Source organism: Primulina eburnea, chromosome 18 (assembly GCF_022965805.1).
Source record: "Primulina eburnea isolate SZY01 chromosome 18, ASM2296580v1, whole genome shotgun sequence".
In the NCBI taxonomy this organism is placed as follows: Eukaryota; Viridiplantae; Streptophyta; class Magnoliopsida; order Lamiales; family Gesneriaceae; genus Primulina; species Primulina eburnea.
Window position 1 is genome coordinate 25,069,210 of NC_133118.1, and position 22,736 is coordinate 25,091,945.

At 36.1% G+C, this 22,736-nt stretch overlaps 1 protein-coding gene across 5 annotated transcripts; it reads right to left on the bottom strand.

Annotated features, from left to right (window-relative positions):
- Positions 1–6,712: 6,712 nt before the first annotated feature.
- Positions 6,713–22,086, bottom strand: LOC140819358 (AMP deaminase-like). 5 transcript variants are annotated; one of them, XM_073179410.1, is made up of 20 exons: positions 21,586–22,086; positions 21,082–21,251; positions 20,554–20,755; positions 20,267–20,442; positions 20,111–20,162; positions 19,876–20,003; positions 19,613–19,792; positions 19,428–19,495; positions 19,186–19,328; positions 18,582–18,643; positions 10,891–11,004; positions 9,909–10,049; positions 8,968–9,120; positions 8,771–8,824; positions 8,582–8,692; positions 8,002–8,175; positions 7,852–7,932; positions 7,496–7,594; positions 7,241–7,323; positions 6,714–7,130 (listed from the first exon to the last, which is right to left on the bottom strand). In XM_073179410.1, exons 1-19 carry the CDS (start codon positions 22,055–22,057, stop codon positions 7,255–7,257), a joined length of 2,649 nt encoding a protein of 882 aa, XP_073035511.1. In that variant the 5' UTR covers positions 22,058–22,086; the 3' UTR covers positions 6,714–7,130; positions 7,241–7,254. The 5 variants fall into 5 exon arrangements, with proteins under 5 accessions (XP_073035513.1, XP_073035511.1, XP_073035512.1 ...); XM_073179411.1 differs by having other exon boundaries at positions 6,715–7,323; positions 20,267–20,436; XM_073179409.1 differs by having other exon boundaries at positions 6,717–7,323.
- Between the last annotated feature and the right edge of the window lie 650 nt (positions 22,087–22,736).

The following is a 22,736-nucleotide window of genomic DNA, read 5'->3' on the forward strand; positions in this document are numbered from 1 at the left end:
TGTTATTTTTAAAACGTTTATGGATTTTATGGTTTAATTATGGACATTTAAAAGACATGTTGCATGCTTGGTTTAAAAGAAAAACGTTATATGCATGTTTAAATTTTTTTAAAAGTGATGAGAATATGAAACGTTGAAGGAAGTGAAGTAATTGTGACTAATACGATGAAATGTTGGAAATTTTGTGAGGGTTATGGTCCCAGTGGGAGCCCGACGATCGTGTTTCCTTAGATACGGATATGTAGATGTATACGATGATATGTTAATACGTAAGGCCAAGGCCCAGTTGACGGGTGAGAGTGTCGCTGGTGTCTCCGCCGCCCAGTACTGTGGTTACATGTAGATGGATCCATCGCCCAACACGTAGACGTAGACGTAGATGAACACGAAAGTCACAATTAACGATCTGAATTCAACGAAAGAAAAAAAGAATACGTATATGTTGATGATGATATGTATATGAATATGTTGATGATGACATGGATATGTTTATGAAAATGTTTATGAAAAAGGAATATGAAAATGTTTTTATTTAAAAGTTTTATGCATCATGAAAATGTTTACGAAAATGTTATGTTTATGTTTATGCATCTTCATGAAAATGATATTTTAAATATAAGTATTTTTCACTGTTATATGTTAACTGTATTACGTATTACTCGTTATCAAGAATATGACGTGTTGAGTCTTTAGACTCACTAGGTGTGTATGATGCAGGTGATATAAATAACTATGATATTGGAGGTCTTGACGAGTGACTTGCTGGACTGTCGGTGCACATAACCCGAGGACCAGCGCTTCTATTTCCACATTTAAGTTTACGATTTTAAGTTAAAGATTTTTTTACGACATTTTATTTTATGCTTTTTGAGAGATTTTGAGAGGTTTAGTATGGGCTACACTTTTCAACATTTATTGCTTTTTAGGTTTGGTAAAACATGCGACGATTTCATTTTTATGACTATTTCACTTGATTTTTAAAATGCTAGTTGGATGATGTTTTATTTTAAAGGGGAAAATATTTTCATGAGGTTTATGTGTATGGCCGAAAATTGAGTGAAAAAAAAAAAAAAAATCTAGCACGTTTGAGAAAACGAATAAGCAGACGTTTCATTTGCACTGGAGGAATGCTTTTCTTGGAAAGTTCTTCACTCTTGCGCTTCAATAAGGGACAGTGCGTGATCCGGAATTTGCTACTTCTGCCAGTGCAACTTCCTCCACTTCCTGGAAATAAGATCCCACTGTAGACTTTCTTTTATGACTTTCTTCTCGTAACAATTCCTCATACTCTGACACTTTGGCAGCAAGTTCATAAAAATCACGGAATTCCGGGCCAATTTAAAATATAACTTTAAGTAAAGCTTAATTTTAAATATTAGCCTTTTAGAATTCAAAATTTGATAAATAACATTCACTTAAAAAATATTAATTAATTAAAAAACAAAATACAATACAATACAAAACAAAAAAGGGAGAAAGAAAATGGGTTCTTGTTCTCTTTATTCTTCTCATCCTTCTCACAACGATTCTTTTTTTCTCCATCCTTCATTCATTGGTCTTCTCTTCAATTTTTTTCTTCCTCTACATTAAGCAAGATAATATTGTAGTTATTTGTTTTCCTAAAAAAAATTTCAATTTTTCTCAACATTGCCAAAGATTTTAAATCAGGTGTAAGTTCTAATGTCATCTCAATTTTTTTTATCGATTTACCGATTTTTATTACAATGTATATATTGTAAATATAATTTTTCATATATTTCATTCTTAATTGTTCGGTCGTCCAAACATTATAGGTTCAGTCGCCTAATTCTGTTCTCAGTCGCTCAATTCTGTTTTCAGTCGCCCACTTTGATATGTTATGTCATCCGATTATATGTTAAATCATTTAATTTTTATGACATCTTTATTGCTTATTTGTACTTTTAATAAAAAATATTTTATTTTGAAAGTGGATGGTTGGATGTAATTTTTTTTTAATGTAATTGAACATTAATGATTTAGTATGAATGAATCGAAGATATTTTGTACTATTTAATGTATAAAAGGTGATCAAATTAATATTTTGTGAATTATTTACTATATTATAATATATTATAATCGTGTGAGTATAAAATATAAAAGTGGCGTAAAATAATTCAAAGAGCGACTGAGAGCGACTGAGTGATATATGATTCTTATAATAGAAAATACGAGCAAGTTCACGTTTGAGGTCTATTTACTATATTTTAGTATATGATAATGGAATGATATTGTAAAAAATAAAAATAATGTCATAATACAAGTGAATGAGTGATATATGAGTGATCTAATAGAACCATTTGATGTACTAGAAAATATTGTTTTTACCTTATTTCATATTATTTTTCATTTTATAATCTCTTATCCATAAAAATATATCATAATATATTAAGTAGCATATAAAACATGAACTTGGTCACTATTTTTTCATATATAACTCATTCGTCATTCGGTCGGTCTCAGTCGTCATTCAGTCGCCCTCAGTCATTTTTGCTTTATTTCACAATATGTTAAATTTCGTAATTTTTTATACATGAAAACATACCATAATATAGTAAATAAGATATAAAACACGAATTTTCTCACTTTGTTTTTATCATATCACTCAATCGTCATTCGGTCGCCCTCAATCGCTTTTTAGCTTATTTCACACTATTTTTCATTTTATAATCTCTTATCTATAAAAATATGTCATAATATATTAAGTAGGATATAAAACATGAACTTGCTCACTATTTTTTACTATATATCTCAGCCACCATTCGGTATCCCTCAGTCGTTTTTGCCTTATTTCACATTGTGTTTAATTTCGTAATTTCTTATCCATGAAAACGTACCATAATATAGTAAATGTGATATACAAGAATTTGCTCACTTTGTTTTTACCATATCATTCAATCATCATTCGATCGTTCTCAATCACTTTTTAGCTTATTTCACACTATATTTCATCTTATAATCTCTCATCCATAAAAATATATCATAATATAATAAGTAGCATATAAAACATGAACTTGCTCACTATTTTTTACTATATAACTCAGTCGCTATTCGGTCGCTCTCAGTCGCCATCAGTCATTTTTGCCTTATTTCACACTATATTTAATTTCGTAATTTCTTATCCATGAAAACGTACCATAATATAGTAAATGTGATATAAAATACGAATTTGCTCACTTCATTTTTACCATATCACTCAATCGTCATTCGGTCGCCATCAATCGCCTTTTAGCTTATTTCACGCTATTTTTCATCTTATAATCTCTTATCCATAAAAATATATCATAACATATTAAGTAGCATATAAAATATGAACTTACTCACTATTTTTTACTATATAACTCAATTTCCATTCGGTCGCTCCCAGTCGCCATTCGGTCGCCTCAGTCATTTTTGTCTCATTACACACTATTTTTAATTTCGTAATTTTTTATCGATGAAAACGTATCATAATATAGTAAATAAGATATAAAACACGAATTTGTTCACTTTGTTTTCATCGTATCACTTAAAAAAAGAAGAACAAATGAGCTGCCCAAAAGAAGAAGAAGAAAACGTTAGTTTAGGTTCAAAGAAAAAAAAAAGATTTAAAAAAATATTTAAAATAAGGGTAAAATAGACATTTTAAAAGTGAGTGTTAGTTTTTTAAATTGGTTGTTGTTGAGTGTTATCTACCTAAATTCCCCCGGAATTCCATCCCTTGGAACTTCTTTCTATATTCAAAATCGAGTCCTCTCTGTTCCATCTTCACGTATTCTGATTCAGGGAGGAAAACTCGGCATCTGCTTCTCACCTTCTTGAACTTACAAATGAAATCATTGGCAGATTCCCCCGGTTTTTGGACCACCCTTGACAATTCCGCTATAATAATCTCAGGTACTGTCCGGAAGAATTGTTTATGGAATTGACGTTCCATATCGTGCCAAGTCATAATAGAGTTTCGAGGTAGTGTTGCATACCATGTGAAAGCTATACTGGTCAGGGAATTGGGGAACAAAAGTAACTTGTAATTAGAAAAGTTCTCCAAATTTGCCGATTCCCCACACTAAATTGTAAACCTGGGCACATGTTCCACGCTGGATTGACCGTCTTCCCCAGAATATAACGTGAAGTCTGGAATGCGGTATCCTTTTGGATAAGGGTTGTCACGATCCACAACATCAGGATACGGTTTATGGAATTCTGGTCGGTTGATTGGCCTCACTCCTGGCCCATACAACTCTTGAATCACATCACGTACCATCTCAAAATCCAACGTTGGAGTTTGTCTTAACTGGTGAGGAGGATAGATTGCCCCCCGAATGTTATTCTCCAAACCTGGCGCTGAATATCCACGCATTCCCCCATCAACATACATCCATGGATGTAAGTTAGGTGACGTCACAGAGAACACGTTACCAGCCATTTGTTTACTGTTGCTGCAGTTTTGGAATTTCAACCCCAACTCCTCATCCCTTTTGTGCGGAGGAGTGTATCTCCCTTCCCTGGCAGATTCAGGAATTCGTGCTTCCCCCAAGCGGCGACTTTCACCTGCCTGAGAAACTCCTGATCCTTGGCCTTGATCTTTTAGCAGCTTGACGTCATTCTCTTGAAGTTTATCACTCCCTGGTATAACCACTTCGCCTTTTGCAGACTTTCTCCATTCCTTTATTTCTACCACAAATTCCATCATGACAGTAGCGAAAGTTTGAGTCATTTCCTTGAGATCGCTGCGGATATTTTTCTCTATGGCCAACATGAAGTTCGGCGAAGACTCATCACCACCAGAAACAGCAATTCCTTCCTTCATAGTCTCTTCCTCGAACTGGTGTACGAGCCTTTCAACCGTTCTTCCTTCTGCATCAGTTTCCTGAAACTCTTCTTGTGAGCGATGACCTTTTCCCCAGTGATGGAGGAATTCCTTCACTCTTCTCAGTAAGCTTTGGAGGCATTGTGTCCCACCGGGCGTGCCAACTTGTTTGCCACGAAAATTGCGGGCGTGCCAGGCACGTGATCGCGCCAAAGTTGTGAATGATCTGACTTCGTTTACCAAGCGTTGCAAGTCTCGATTCGGTCGTAAGTTCTAACTCCTTCGAAATGGCTCAAAAACGCAAACACAAAATGAGGAATAAGACAAAATTACAGGAGGAATCCATGAACAACATCAAATTTAATTACGCTGTTATGAATTTGACCGATATTATCACAAGAAATTTGAAGGAATATGTAAAAATCTCAAGGAACTAAAATACTGGAAATTGGAAAAAGATGACTATTGAGAGGAATTCTGCAGAGCTTTGCTGTAGATTTGTTGTGTTGATTTGTCGGGGCATTTTTTTGATTATTCCTTCTGCTTTTGTTACACTCCGTGGGGAGTTTGAACCACATTCCACGATCATTCACGTTGGGTCGTGGCTTAACTCCTCGCATCGTGCTTTTCTTGGACCAACTGCCTGCAACTCTTGTGGGCTTAGCATCTGTTGGGCTGTTGTTGGGCTTTGGTAAATCTTGTGGGCTTCTTGGATTATATTTTAGGCACAACAAGTTGCTTCTAACTTTTAAGTATTTTATCATCAAACAAGTTTAAAATTTTAAATTTCCATCATAAGAAATCGAGTTTTTTTTTTTAAAATCAACATTTCTCTACAAGACAAAAAATTAATTATTTCTACTGTTAAGTATTATATATATTTAAATTTTTTAATAATTAATTATTTTAGGATACTAAATTTATAAAAAACTTTATTTCAAATTTTTTAATAATTAATTATTTTAGAATACTAAATTTATTAAAATCTTAGCTCTGTCCCTGCAAATCATGGTGCTATGGCTATTTTTATAATGGCACATTAAAAATTCTGAAATATGGTAAGTTATGACTTAACCAACTTATTGATATAACTCGGGACTCTGAATAGTATATATGACCGGTGAAACAAGAAAGAAAATAGAAATGCAAGCCTATATCCACGAGACAACTATCCGCCACCCCACTTGAGTTCGTGAACGAAAACCGTCAAAAAAAAGAATTATGATAAAATCTTGTTGTTGATAGTTGGAAAGAATATTTTATTCTTGATTAATTTTTGTATTTTATTTAATTTGAAATATAATTGTTTTGTATTCTTAGACTTGTTTGACCTAATCTAATCTTGACATTTATCTTATATGATTTGTTTTTGGTATTTATATCTAAGATATAATATTTCATATTTGAATAAAGTCTTATTCTTTATAAACTCTTGGTTCCATGTTTGTAGGATTTTATTCTCATGGAAAGATAATTAGGTTATGAAGATCTATATATTTTGAATATTGATAGAAGAAGGATGGACAGCTTGGAGAGGATCTTTACGCAGCTCTGGAGTTTTGCTTTAAACGTGCACAACGTTCAGAGTTGGAGACAATTTTCTAGCCGAAGAATTTGAGTTAACGACTCACGTTTATGTCGTGCTGCTGATTAGTGTTGAAGACACGTATGAACAATACCGATGCTGAATGTTAATCTAAGAATGTTCTTCTATTGTTTTTAAGCAACTTTGGTTTGTACATCTTATGTTTTAGTTTCGTTTATTTTGATGCATTTTAATTTCTTGGAGTGTCGAAGAATTTGGTTTTGTTACTTTCACTAGTATTATTTTGTATAAACAATTTACATCATTTTCTAATGAATTTTAGCCATGAGACGTACTTGTGCATAATCTAAAACTGATGTTTATTCATTAAAAGTTTAAGTGTGTGTTAAATAATCAATTTATGCTGCATGTTGTGTCCTCGTGTTGATAGCACCAGAACACAACACTAACTTCTGATACACACAATATATTAATTCATGTACGTTTATGATCAACAGCCTTTTCAATCATAAATTTATAATATCAAATCAAATTACAGAATTTCAATATTTTATTTCTAAAAGACTATAATGAGAGCACTGAAACATATTAACATAACTGTAAATTGGAATAAATTCCATGTTACATCCTCTTCACCACACGAAGAGACAAAACTAGGCCGAGACTACATTTTCATCGAATTTGAGCATCAAGCAAAATCTGATATGTGGTTTATCAACAAACGTGATGGTAGAGCATTCGGCTTTTCAAGAGGATGGTGTAATAGGCACGTAAATGCTAAAAATATCATGCCGATAAGATGAATTCAATAGTTTGGCTATTCGGAACGATGAATGGTGGTTCAAATTGTAATCTGTGTTATAAGAAAGGTTAATGAATTCTGTTACCAAGAAAATTTCCATTAATGCTCAACTTCCGAAGGAAGCCTGGCATTTCCTCCATAAAGATACTGCATCTCCGCTACCCATGTCTGCAAAAATGCCCCATTAGAGACGGCGGAAATGGAAAGTAACTAGCATGTTGCAATGAACTCAGATGCAATTTTTCCAACTAAAATCAGCCCGAGAACGCTAGATCTTTCGGAAATTAAGTATATATACCACAGTTGGTGATACGAGGAAGAAACACGAATCAAAGCTAACCTCGTGTCTGAAGGAAATGCGAATGTTGGGTACATTAGTCTTGTGTATTTCATTTCCTAAAGGGCCTCTTTTAAAATATTCATCTCCAAGCCAGTGTAACTAAAAGCATAATCAAAATCATATCTATTAACAATCAACACATTGAAGAATGTCCAAACTGACTGTTTCTTTGATATGCTTGAAAAAATCAACACGAAAATTTTAATAAGCTGAGGTAATATCAGTTATTACTAGAACTCTGATATATCTCAATGTAGAGTCTCTCAGGATACATTTTTTTTTTATATTCAAACAAAATTCAACAGTCGTGTCAATTTATAATGCTATCAAAAGCATCATATCTTAAAAATTCTAACCTTGGCTGCATGAGTAAAACCAGACTGGTAGACAGAATTCCGAGCTATTTCGCAGAGATCACATGAACTAAGCTTCCACACCTGATAATTATTTTTAAGATATATGCATGTATTGGAAATGAAAAATGGGAAAGATAGAAGGAAAGAAACCTTTGCGGCTACACTATATTCTTCCACAAGAGGTTCTTTTGTCAAGTGAATTTGTAGAGGATCATCAGTGGAGAGGGAGACATTTAAACCACGTTGGAAGAATATAGGAAATGGATTCCGATGGTAATCCAAGAAAAGCGAGTTGTTGCTTAGCGGAGACATGGCTAAACCAATCTGGAAATGCAAATCAGCTCACGGAGACTAGTTATATCTCAAATGCAAAATATACAGGAAGAAATAAATCAAAACATGAGTAATTAGAGGAGAAACTCGAATATAGAAGATGTTTTACAACAAATTAGCAGCCACCATGAAATGCTCAATCTAAACAGTCCATCTTGCATTTGCTTAAATTTCCAGAATAGCATGTGCTGAGCCTGAGATGTTACAAAAGATGTGGCATCTAGATTGAAGAGTTTTTATTTTTAAACAACTTGCTTTTGCAACTTCAAGTAGCATAGGCATTTTTCAGAACTCTAAATGGTACACAAGAATTCTATTTCATATGTTCTACATGAATTTATAGAAAAAGTTTTGCTCGGTCTCAGCTAAGTGATGAGGCAACAGTTAAGTAACAAACCTGAGCAAGATAGTAAAGATATTGCAAAACTGGGGACTTCCGCAAATTAATACCATGTGATATATTATGGCACAGAAGAAACCCAGCGGCTAAATGGTCAGTATCACCAGCCTGCTTGACGACAAACAAATTTTAGAATAAAAACTATGAGACATCTTCATGTTAGAATAAGGTGAGTCAGAATAAAACCTCCCCACAGTGAGGCCTAAATCTTATTGTTGGCAATCCTTTTACTTCACGTAGCTGAAGGAAATTTATCAAAACATGAATTAACATGTGGGTGAGAACTCGAAATTAAAAGTCAACAAGCAAAACTTCTAGCAAAGATTTAGATGTTCATCCAAGCTGACAACTGCTTCATTTGACGTAATTTAAATAAAAATGACCTTATTAAGTGTATACAAGTTTGCATAGCAGTAATAAGCATAATAAGAAAAGGCAGGATTGAATTCATTTGTCCACTCTGAAGGATGTGGCATGTGTTTCGTAGGGCGTCTCTCCGGTTTACTTTCATCATCTACGACATCGAATCCTACAACCTTCATTGAGAAAAATTAGGCACAAAATTAGATATCTCATAATAGAAAATAAAAAAAGTCACTGCGCACGAAGAAAAGGAGGAGAAAATCATAACAGTAAATTCATTATTTGGATTGGGGGAAAGCAACTTTGAAAGCATGTTGACAAATTAAATTAGAAGAAACAAATATATTTTTTCAAGCTTATTTCATGCTAGTATAAATCCTTTAACAAAACAAGTGAGGAAGAGCCTGCATACAACTGACATCACCCTGTTGATTTTAAACTTGGTTTACCAAACAAGACTTGTTCCACGTAAATTCCTCACATAAGATGAAAAACCATCAAAAAATACCAGTCATCCAGGCTAAAACATCAAGAAATTTGTCAAACTACCATGCGAATAGTAAGCATAAGATGGAAAAAAACTTCAGTCAAATTAATATCCTCACATCTGTCGTGAGTTATGGTCATAAAGAGGAAACTAAAGACAAAACACTTTATGCTCAATAAAATCATAAATCACTCAAATAATCGTAACAGGCCTCCAAATCTGTGCTTAATCAAATAAATCCCTTTGAGTGAGGAATGTTTGTTTCATGAAAATACGTTTTTCACAGGATATCTCAGATTTAATACGCCAAAGAGAATTGATATTGAATGTTGAATGATTCTTAAGTAAAAGTAAATGATATAAAGAGTCTGGATCTGGACTGTGGTTGATAAAGCACAAGGCTTGCACCAGAAGATTTTGATGATTAATCAAATCATAAAGGGTAAGATTTAAAAAGAGAATTCTAAAGCAAACCTGCAATAAGAAAAGATGCAGGTGAGGGTGTGAATTTGGATCCACTGTGACCTCAAAAAGAGGAATAAAGATATTGTCTAATATATTCTGAAAGGATGTGACCGTTCCCATACTCCTATAGACATTGTATAACCTTGGTAGCTGCACAATTGAACCAGTAAAATAAATACATGTCAAACAAAGATAACTCTAAAAAATTCGTCAGATAAAAACTTGTCATAGCAATATGAGGCGTAACCCACAAGCGATGAAAGGAGCTAATCGCTAAGTCGACCTACATGAGGGACAAAAGGAACAAATAACTGAACAGCTCAAAAGTTGCTACAGAGATAGGATAAAATAATTAACAGGGATCAAGCAACCAAACCAGCCAACATTTTCCATTGTTAATCATAATGGCAAGGTTTTAACGGTAATTTAAAAGCTCAAAGTTCAGGGACGTATCACGTATGCAACCAGAGTATGAGTACTCTTTCGAGAGGCTAGATCCTAAAATTCAAGTAAATAGAAGTTCAAAACCAACTAGCGCAAAATCTTTAGTATGGATGCACTTGTTAATAATAACTTCTCGGTTCAAAAGTTATTAAACTAGAATTACAGTCATGTAAAGGTTAAATGTTACACCGTTAAAAAGAAAAGGCAAAATTAAGTATCCTAATCATAAGACAATCATTTAGGGATGCATTTGGGTTGGAGGGAATATTTGAAAGAAGTATTTGAAATAACTCAATGTGGAGAAGAATTTAAATCCATTACAATGATTAAAAAATAAACTAATTAAGGATTAAAAATCCATTAAATGAATTTATCAAAATAAACCAATGAATTTATTATGATGGATTCATTTAATGGATTTTTAATTAAACCAATGAATTTATTATGATGGATTTAAAATTTTTCGTTCCAAATAAATCAAGCCAAATACACCCTTATTTTATATAGTCAGGCATTATAACAAACCAAAAACATTATTTCAAGTTACCTGAATCAACCAAACTGCATTATCACTACAAAGGCAATTGTTCACGAACCAACTTGCCAGCTGATCCCATTCACTCTGCTTCCTCCCATAAATTGATATCCGATACTCAGCCAACTACAAAGAATATGATGAAATTGGAATTCATGGAAACGAGTAAAGTTGGTGGCATTCAACAATCTAATTTCATCAATTACCAATTAAATAATTGACCTTGTCAAACTCTCTGTTACAAAAGCGCAAGTTGGTTCTTTAAAAAGAATGTACACTAAAGAAGTCGTTCTCGGGTACCTCCATTATGGATCTCAAAAAATATTAGCATTTACTTAGCTAAGAGTGATAGTGGCCTCATTTTGCATACATATATTTGATTGATTTCAAAAATATAAATTAACACAAGCATTTCAAACGTATGGCAAGAAGCACCCAGCTTTAAAGGATGATCTCGTGCCTATCTCATCTGGACAGGACTTTGTTTGTTGCCTTCATTAACCAAGAGATTATCGGTGTTCACAAGAGGTAGGATGGTCACCTAGTGAGAGAAAATTTTGAATTATGCCTTTCCCTCTCGTGTGCGACGTAAGCTGGTTGAAATCTTTCGAGATCTTTCTCCGGTGATCGTCGCCGGCTTCCGTCGCACTTTTTCGTTCAGCCCCGACCACCGCCTGACCTCGTCGGCGGTTAGCTTCTCGTCTTTTCTATATCTCTTCGTTTCTTTCACCCTGTTTTCAATCTTCCTCGATCCCTTGTTAGCTCCTCCTTTTCGTCATCGGCGCTGGTCATCTCCCGTCTCATACTTTTCCAATGGAATTCAGAGATGTCGTTAAGATCGAGTTTAAAACTTTCTCACTTAGGAAGGTGAATGGAGGCTCCTCGAACTTGTGGTCGGAAAAAAACAAGAAATGCGACTTATTTTCTGGAATTAGCTAGGGAAGAGGCAGTCTGGGCCAGTTCTAAACTTAAGGAAATATTATTCAAATCCAAAACAGCTCTGGATTTCTATCGTTTCAGGGGAAAAAATTCGATGGTAATATTACAAAGATTTGCTAATAGGAGAGGTCAGTTCATTGAAATTTCCAGATTTAATTTGACGGGGAGGAAACAGAACATCATTGTTCCAAGCGGTGCAAACTTATATGGGTGGACAAGGATTTCAATCATACTCAACAGATTACTGATAGCGAACTCTCAGAGACCGATTCAAGCTTATATCGATCAAGGAAAAGGGGTCATCAACCATAATCCAGCTCTCAAGACCCTTCAAACAGAAGCACGGGAACACCAACGAGATTTACTTAAGAGCCCACGGATATGCGATGTGAAGCGGTGCGAGAGGAATTGGCAGGAAGCTGTTATCGTCACCAAAGAAAGAGTTAATATATCATGGGAGCAGATTGAAATGATTTTAGGCAACGATGTAAAGAGAAGAATCATATTATACCCATTTCAAGCCAATAAAGCAGTATGGTGGCCTTCCAACTCGACGGAACTTTCTCGTTACATTCGGCTGAAAAGGGGATTTTTTGACGGCGGGGTATCCTTACTGTTCGAGGAATGGAGACCAAATATCAACTCGTCAGACACAGTCTTCAAGTGTTGCAACAGCTGGATAAGAATTTCGGGCTTACCTTGGAATCTATGGGAAGAGGACAATTTCAAAATTATTGGGGACAGATGTGGAGGATTGGTTGAGATCAGTGATGATACGGTATCTTTTAGGGATTTGGAGGCGGTCAAGATAAGGGTTAAAGGAAACAAAGATGGGTTTATCCCCAACAAATTGGTGATACGAATAAATGGGGAAGAATTCGAGCTCATCATTTCTATACGAATAAATGGGGAAGAATTCGAGCTCATCATTTCTGTGGAATCTTTCGATATAAAGGCTTATGAAATGTATGCAAATCAAACTTACGCTCAGGTCTTGGTTAATGGCAAAAAGACGGTTGCGGGATGGGGAAATTCCAACATTGACAGGATCAAGCAAGCAGAAGGAGACTCTACCTACTATCAAAAGGACGCACCAGCTGAAGGGAAAGGAAAAATGCATTCGACGTCAGCACCAACAGGGATTCAAGGAAAAAGATTGAAATCTGATCAAATTCAGGAAAAAAAGGTGGTCAAAATATTAAAACGAGTCATTCCGAAAAAAATCGCAGACTTTGGGCGATCGAGAATATTTTCAGCAACCATCAAAGGAAATGCGGTCACAGGCAGATACCAAGGCGACAATGGCACAAACACAGAGTTCCCTTACTTCGGAAGCACATACTACCGCAGGAACAGCAGATCTCTCAAGGATGGAACGGATATGATTCAATTAGAAGGGGAGCTCAAGGCGGATGAACCGAACAGCGAGGAACAGATCATGGAGGGGGGTTTTGATTTGGAAGACAACGATGGCTTGCACTTTGAAGACCCACAAGATGAATGCTCCGATGATACTTTTGCTTCTTCAGACTCGGGGAGCCATTTGTCTTCTTATCAGGATTCATTGGCCTGCAATGACAAAGAAGATTTTGACATTCAGGGATTGTTCCAACAAGATGATGCTCAACAGGTTAGCAGAGTTCCATTTACCCTCGATAACATTACACCTACAGTGGGCAAGGTACTTTCCTGTTTTCAACCATCGTCTTTTCCTCCTTCACTAAAATTCCAGACTATTCTTCCAGCGTCTTTCTGTGTCTTTAGTTTGTATAGAGGGTTTTTAGGGGGGGTGTCAATAGGCATTCTTGACAAGTCGGGTTCCGGGGGTGAATTCTCCGAAGGCAAATCGGTCAAGGATACTCCTATTGTTGCAAAGAGAATTGAGGAGGTGAACTCGGAATATATATCACTCGAAGACACTAAAAAACCATCAGGCAGCTTAAGCAGAGAATTAGAAAGACTGAAGTGGGGTATCAATTATGAGAAAGGCTCGAGCTCCAAGGGATCAAAAAGGTTTTTATGAAGATTTGCTCGTGGAATATTAGAGGGGGAGGGTCATCGAGGCGAAGGGAAATAGTTCGAACAGTTATACGCAAGGAAAACCCGGACATCGTCGTAATTTTAGAGACTCAGAGAATTGTCGTGGATCGCTGGTTTGTTGCAAGTATTTGGAAATCAAGATTCGTGGAATGGATAAGTCTACCGGCGGAGGGGAGATCAGGTGGGATTCTATTAATGTGGGATCCTCGAGTCGTTTCGACATGTGATAATTTGATAGGAGAATACTCGGTATCTATTGAAATCAAGTGGAGAGATGAAATCAAGTGGTGGTTCACAGCAGTGTACGGTCCATGTAAGCCACGACAAAGAGAATTCTTCTGGGATGAACTAGCGGGTCTCCATTCCATTTGCGGAGGCTTGTGGTGCGTCGGAGGTGATTTCAATGTGGTTCGAAACTTGGTGAGAAAATGAACAGCGATACAAATACAACAAGTATGCATTGTTTCGACAATCTAATAGAGGAACTTGATCTACACGACCCTCCGTTATTAAATGCGACATTTACTTGGTCTAACTTTAGGGATATCCCGATATGCTGTAGATTAGACAGGTTTCTCATTACAAGGGGGTGGAAGGACATCTTCCCTTCATTCAGACAAACGGTGTTACCTAGAATCACGTCGGACCACAACCCCCTCGTCATGGACACTACGAAAGTGAGGTGGGGTCCTTCGCCGTTCAGATTGAAAATGCTTGGCTGATGCATCACAGTTTCAAAGAATCAGTCAAAACATGGTGGATTTCGTGCGGTAATCAAGGGTGGGCGGATAATTTTATGAAGAAGCTCAGAGATATCAAAAAAGAGATCAAGAGATGGAATTTTGAGGTATTCGGCATTGCCAATAACAGAATCACTGAGTTGCAAAATATAATTTCAGTATTGGACACGAAAGAGGAACAGGGACAATGGTCAGCAGTTTTAAAAAATGATAGAAGAGAGGCAAGATGCGAGCAGGAAACCTTAAACATACGCAGACTCCAAATTCAAAGTCAGAAGGCCAAATTGAAATGGCTAAAGGAGGGGGATCAAAATTCTAATTTTTTCCACTCCTTATTGACTGGACGAAGAAACAGAGCAACGATTGAAAAGATAGAGTTGGAAGACGGATCGGTTATAACAGAGGAATTAGAGATCGAAGATAAAATTTTGGGTTTCTACAAAAATCTTTACAGGTCTTCAGATGGGGAAGGAAAGGGCATCGATGATTTGGAGTGGACACCCTTAGTTCCGTCAGAGGCATCACGATTGGAGGAGATTTTCTCCGAGTCAGAAATAAGGAATGCAGTTTTCGATTGTGATGGAAATAAAGCTCCGGGGCCGGTGGGCCGGATGGTTATACAATGGCATTCTACCAAAAAAACTGGGATACTTTGAAGTCGGATCTCATGAAAGTTTTCGCTGAGTTTTACGAGGATGGAATTATCAACGGAATCACGAATGAAACATATATTTGCCTAATACCAAAGAAAAGAGAAGCTATGAGGATTAAAGATTTCAGACCCATTAGCTTAATCACGAGCTTGTACAAAATTTTGGCAAAAGTATTGGCAAATAGATTGAAGACGGTGATGAGCACCACAATTGCGCAAAACCAATGCGCTTTCGTCAAAGGAAGACAGATAACGGACTGTTGTCTAATTGCAAACGAAGTTGTGGAGGAGCATCGAAGGAAAAAGAAAGAAGGATGGGTTTTGAAAGTGGATTTGGAAAAGACCTATGACAATGTCGATTGGAGATATCTAGATTTTGTGCTTCTTAAAAAAGGTTTCGGGCAAAGGTGGAGGAAGTGGATTAAAGGATGCATTTCAAATGTCTCCTTCTCGGTCTTCATCAATGGAAGACCTAGGGGGAAGTTTAGAGGGGAAAGAGGACTTAGACAAGGAGACCCATTGTCTCCTTTTCTTTTCAATCTCGTGATCGATGGTTTAGGCAGAATGATAGATAGGGCCAAGATAGACAACAGCTTGAGAGGTCTTGTAGTTGGAAGAGACAAAATAGAAATTTCTCATATCCAATTCGCGGACGACACACTTTTTCTGGTACAATCAGCTTCACATTTAAGGGAAGCAGTTGGTCTGCTGGATTTGTTTTGTCAGCAATCGGGACTGAAAATCAATCTTGAAAAATCATCGGTGCTAGGAATTAATATATCAGAAAATGAGGTTGACGATATGGCGAGTGAACTTGGATGCAAGCAAGAACAATGGCCGATAAGGTACTTGGGGGCACCTTTGGGAGGGAACCCTTCGAAATCTGAATTTTGGGAACCCGTTGTCTCAAAAATGGTCAAAAAACTTGCAAACTGGAAGAAGTCTTTCCTTTCAAGAGGAGGGCGTTTGACATTGATTAAATCTGTGCTTAGCGCAATGCCGACTTATTTCATGTCTCTTTTTTTGATACCCTCTCGAGTCGCAAACAATATGGAAAAAATAATGAGAAACTTCTTGTGGGATGGAGCGGATGGGGAGAAGCATTGTCATGTGGTTGGTTGGAAACAAGTGTGCAAGCCTCTGCAGAGAGGCGGACTTGGTTTGGCAAATATAAGGTTCAGGAACTTGGCTTTATTAGGAAAATGGTGGTGGCGTGGGGCCGTCGAAGATAAGCCTTTGTGGAAAACAGTTGTGGGCAGCATATATGGTTTCCAGCTCAATGGGTTTGATTTGAACTTTGCTAAGAACTCTACCTACAAAAGCCCTTGGAAGTTCATCTCCCGTGCTCACTCGACTTGTCACCAGTTAATAGGGTCGGTGCTTAAGGGGGGGAATTTACTGCGTTCTTGGGAGGATAGGTGGGTGGGTTTGGTTTCGTTTCAAGAGTGTTTTCCCCGTCTGTTCCGTCTTTCGTCTTTAGTTAACAAACCTATCAACCATTTTTTCACAACTCTCGAGTCTCAGGGTGATCGTAATTTTCAGTGGGATCTTAGGTTTAGAAGGGATTTAAACAACTCCGAGTTGGAGGAATTCAGTACTCTCTTAGGTGTCTTAGACTCTGTTAGATTGTGTGTGGGTTCCGCAGATGTCAGGGTTTGGTTAGGTGATCCTTCTGGAGTCTTCTCCGTCTCTTCTCTTTATGATTCACTCACTCAGGGCAACTCTTCTAGTGTCTTCCCCTTTCATTCTAATATTTGGAAAGTACCGATACCACTAAAGGTTAAGGTGTTCTCTTGGATTGTGGCTTTGGGGAAATTGCAGACATGTGACGTCATGCAGAAGCGGATGCCGGGTTTCGTTGTGTCCCCCAATTGGTGCACCTTATGCAAGAAAAGCGAGGAAACTCCAGAACATATTCTGATGCATTGCTCATTCACGAGTAAAATCTGGTTTCAAGTTATGCAACATTTGGGGTTCGAGTGGGTTTTTCCTCAGCGTCCGCAAGACATGCTTATCATCGAGCCGGGATTTTTAAAAGGAAAGAATTTGTCCAATTTCTGGTACCTACTCGTGCATTGTATTTTCTGGTCTATTTGGATGGAGCGTAATAGCAGAATTTTCAGGGACGAGTACACTACTTGGGAAGAGCTATGGGAAACTATCAGATTCAGAGTGGCTACTTGGACAGTAATCTTACCTCAGTTTCAACATCTCTCATTATCAGATTTAGTCCGAGACTGGAATTTCGTGTCTAGTTAGCATTTAAGACAGGACGAGATAATAGGATTTTTGTAGTCACTGTTTAATTACTATGATCTGATGTTTGTGGGTTTCTCACCCACTGTAATTGTATCAATCATTATTATTAATAAAATAATAAATAGTTTCTGATCAAAAAAAAAAAAAAAACCAAGAGATTATCGGTAAAGACAAACACCAAGTCATGTCACATTAGGTCCCAGAAATGTAGCATTGTCTGACAAACACAACAGATGAAAAGCTTCAAAATCATCAATTTTTAGACATCAGTCACCCCACATATCTATACTATCTAGCCTATATTATTAAACTCAAGATCATATTATAACAAGTTTTGGTGTCATGATGTCTTTTTATTAAATACCAAATTTATCCTTATTTTATTTAACATTCTTTATTCAAGAAAAATATAGTATCGTAAATTTATTAGTATAGAAATTTATTTGAATCTTACCTACATCTTATCCAAATTCAAATTATCATATTTCTCATTTAAAAATTATTATAAAAACCAAATCATATAAAAATAATCTATATATTTTTAATTTTAATTAATTTTAAAATATTTTACATAAGAATTTTTTTTTGTGTACGAATGCATTCCAAGGGATACTAGTCTAAAGTAAATGTGAGCAATGATATTGGTCACCAGAGAAACATTTTAGTTCGCCTACTTGTTGACCTTTAATAATGAAAGTGAACAAGAAATCACTCATCTTATCCATAATTATGGGAGGAAATGACAAGTAAGTGATCAAATAGAGAAAGTAAGAGTCCTCCCTTGACACAGCATAGGATGTGGATCGAGCGATTTCAATAGCATTATGTGCCAAAAGCAAGAAACAGTAGTATGATGATTAAGCTTTATGGATTTAATATATACCTTGACTGGTTGCCTTTTCAATTCTTCAACATTCAGACTATTGTATACGCATATGATTCCACTAGTAGACAACATTATTATGTATAAAATGTAGGGTATTGGAAGTGAGGACTAGTTGCTGGAGTATAATCCAAAAGCAGAACAAAAAAAAGAAAAAGAACAGAAAAAACAACAGCAGATGAAGCCTCACCTGGTACTTACTTACTTCCAGATCTGACAAAACCTGCTTTGTCACTTCAGCCAGGAAGCGCCCTGGAAAGAGAAGACAATTTGAAGTCATTTTTTTCCTTAAGCTTTAGCATTCCTAATCAAGTTTCTCAAAAGGAAAAGCTTTGACGATTATTCTAGTTATCCCACCACTGATTAGCCTGAAAATTTCACTTCATCTTAAAGCAGTGAAATATAAATGATCTAGCATCCAATTAAAAGATTTCGCAGTGCCATTTCATTCATTATAATGATAGGAAATATAGTAGTGACTGTTGATTGAAATTCAGCAGGGACAAGATAATAAGTGTCTATTTTTCGGATCCAATGGCCAAAGTTTAGTTGGTATACACAATTACTCTTTAAAAGATATCTAAGTTTAACAGGAGCAAAGTTTTAAGAGATTTTGGATAGAAAGAGGGTAAATTTTCCGCCAAATAATATCAACATTTCCTTCAAAAAAGTAATGCATTGAGACTAGCTTTTCTGGCCACGTTATTACCTCCCACAAATTAATCACATTAGATATCATCAAGCATCGCTTTAAAAGGCAAGCATACATATACTTCTTTGCATACGGAACAGACCTTGGATGAGGTTATCCTGCTTCAGAAAGATCTCCCTAAGCCGACTCTGTCCACAAGGGTTGTACTTGAGATTGAATTTATCAAATCGGTGAAAGGTACTCTTATCAGCATGCACATCTAACAAATCGACATTAAGATCATACCTGAAACAGAGTCGACCATTATATCAATTAATATTAATAAAATGATAAAAAGCTATACAGTGAAAAAAATATATATGTAGATGACTCAGTAATTCAAACCCAGTCAAGTCCAAACTGTCAAAGACTTCCTTCAGTGTAAGATACTGTCCATCACGATAGATAACCACCTGCCTCACAATAAAGTTACCAGTCAGTGGAGCATCAAAGGGAACTTAATACTAAAATGAACAAAACAACTTATAATGTGCAGCATAATGTGAGCAATAACATCACAATTTGTATACCTCGTCAGGTTCTTTTCTTAACTTTGATTTGATGAACCGGAGAAGGTGCTTCTGGTTCATGCAAGCAGAGTGATGCACGTGAGTATCTACTTTCCTGATATTGTAGAAATCGCGATGAGGTGCGCTCTTCTGAGCTACAAACTCCCTATCCGCAGTCATCAGTAAGTGGAGGCGGAATTTCTGTAAATAGATACAATTCATAAGTGGCCAAATTGACGAAGACCATCAGATGATCAGAAAAGGGTGGAATTCAGCAACATTACTTCTTCCAGAAATCGTAATCGATGGTGGCACGCAGAGCGAACATTTCCAACGGACATTACTTTTAGGAGATAATGCATATCCGTGAAGAAAGTTGTTGAACTGGGAACAGGAAAAAGCTCTTCAGTATCTGAAAAGTTTTGAAGAATATCCAGTTAGTGAATTATTAAAACCATCTAAGAATGGATTCGTGTACAAATCTATTCAATCTATGCTAGTAGCCTCCTGAAAGTTTACCCCTCTTGGTTGCATAAACATGGACTACTCCATCTTCCATTTTGAAGTGATGCTGTATGCAAGTAACAGAACTGAGTCACGTAAATAAGTAGTACACAATCTAAGTGATATATTTTACAGCTAATCACTGCAGCTGAGAGAGCTAGGACAACTCACAGAAGTTGCTTCAACAGGGGTGAAGTGATAAGGTTTCTCTTTAACTTTGGATGAAACAGATTTCTTTACATTTTTTGCCCAGGGAGCAAGTGTTTCTCTAAATACATACTTCTCCCGTAATTCTAAACATTCACAAATCAGCTTCAGTACTTCTAGTTCTTCGACGCTCACTGAGTCTGATTTTGAACATTTTGACGAGCATTAGAAATGAACTCTAGTGTTGAAAAAAAATTTAAAAAAACAAAAAATTCCCTGACAAAACCTTGAATAACAGGCAGGTGAAATACCATAAAAAGGAAGAATGTTGCTGCTTGAAACAGTATCATTCCCCAAAATATTTGCTGGAGCTGTATCAACCTTTATGGCACCATGATCCATATCAGCTATTGTTTCAGCCACTAATAAATCAGTTTCTAGAACATGAATGTGACTCCCATTTTCTGCTTGTGCTGGAACAACGGATGGATCTTGACCAACTGCATCAACATCCTGAAAATCACAGAGAATTTTCATAAGCAATGTTATAACTAATAAACATTTTAGTGCTAAAGAAGGGAAACACAGAAATGAATAGCGATAAGTTCTTTAATCCAGATATTCGAAATTTTTTATTCCATTACACCATGTAGGGAGTAGAATGCCACCTAAGTTTTACCAAGTAAGAAATAAACACCAGGTTTAACCCCACTAGCACACAACAATGTCATTATGTATTGTGTTATCTTGTAATACTTCTTAAAGTCCATAGAAAAGTAATTGAAAAAAACAAAATTCAAACACATGAAACTATATTATAACCTGCAACCAACTTTTACATTTTCATAAGATAGATCATGATCCTCTCTTTCTGAAAGCTCGGTTCTTTCTTCTTCAGAATCTACAGTGCTTTCAAATGCATAACCACCGGTTAATCTTGGGGTCACCAGCCTACCAACAGATCCAACCCGCAACATTGGACCACAATGACTGACATATAGCTCCTCTCCTACACAGAGAATTATCAGTTAAAACACATAATTCGTCCTAAAATTCATAAGAACACATCAAGACTAGAACACATAATTCGTCCTACAATTCATAAGAACACATCACGACAACAAGTAGTAGAAACTTTAGGAATAACAGTAAGTACGAAAAATCAAAACTACTGAACTATAATGAAATACACCAAATAATTTAATCTTGAAACCAATAGCATTGCCATAACTTAGACTTGACCTGGATGAAGAACACATCAATTTTCAGTATCTACTTCATTGTAAAACAGAATGGTGGCAAAATGGTGTTGAAAGTTGAGTATTAAAGAAAAAATAACATACTATCTTTTTGCTCTGTCCCTGGTGGCGGGAAATAGGAAAGAATCGAACCAATCTTATCCAATGATCTTGAAACCGCAGATTGCGTATGCGCACCAGATTCCTCATTAATCCACTCGTCCTTCGAAACACTCACATTTGGCACTGAAGATGAAACTTTACACGCCCGACCATGATTACCCTCCTCGTTATGAAATGAACTCGACAAATTCTCTACGTGTTGAAAAAAATTTAATCCGTTACTGCTGTCATTGAAATCGGGAGATTCGAATTCTTCTTCATCGGAGGGGGTTTGGGAGTTGAGGTGGCGGCGGCGGAGGTAGATGAGGCGATCGAGGACTTGATCAACGCTGCGCTTGTGGATGTAGAACGCAGAGATCGCCATAACAGAGGCGCCGAATAAGGCCGCCACCGCCAGCTGAAGCGGCGAAGCCTGCGCCGACGAGGAGCAAAGCGGAGGTGCTTGTGAGTACATATTTTTTATTCGAAGTGTGGCGGGTATGGGTTTAGCTCGGGGTTATAATGCAGACCTCATGGAGAGTTTAGTAATTTTTGTTTTTAAAATATTTATCTTTATTATATTTAATTTTTCATAAAAAGCGCATATAATATATATATATATATATATATATATATATATATATATATATAATGTTAAAAGTAAAAATTTAAAATAAAAAATAAAAATCTCAAACTCACAAAATATATTAAAATACACTATATAAAATTTTCTATCTACTCAATTGTAATTTTCTTCACAAATTGAGAGACCTATTTAAAGAATTTATTTGGAAATAAATACATTATTATATATAGTATCACACACTAATTTTCAATATTTACAACTCTTATTTTCAATATTCAACTTTTTATTTTCAACATTCAACCTTTTTATTTTCAACACTCTCCCTTGTGATGATGATAATAATACAATAATTGTCTTCATTACGTGTTTTTATACTGCCTTGTTAAAAACCTTACTAGGAAAAACTCATTGAGATAAAAAACATAGTAAGGGAAAAAGAGTAGAGTCACGTAAACTCCCCATCATGTTAACACGAACAATTTTTCACAAATTTCGTAGATTGCACATCCCAATATTATATCTATGCTTTCTAAATATCGTCGTAATAAGCGCCTTTGTGAAGAGATCT

What these genes read in the sequence shown, in the direction of transcription:
- LOC140819358 (XM_073179410.1), bottom strand. Translation starts at nt 22,057, where the DNA reads ATGTACTCACAAGCACCTCCGCTTTGCTCCTCGTCGGCGCAGGCTTCG. An exon ending in GATTACGATTTCTGGAAGAA is followed by an intron (nt 19,793 to 19,875) that starts GTAATGTTGCTG and finishes ATCTATTTACAG; the next exon opens with AAATTCCGCCTCCACTTACT. An exon ending in TAAGAAAAGAACCTGACGAG is followed by an intron (nt 19,496 to 19,612) that starts GTATACAAATTG and finishes ATTGTGAGGCAG; the next exon opens with GTGGTTATCTATCGTGATGG.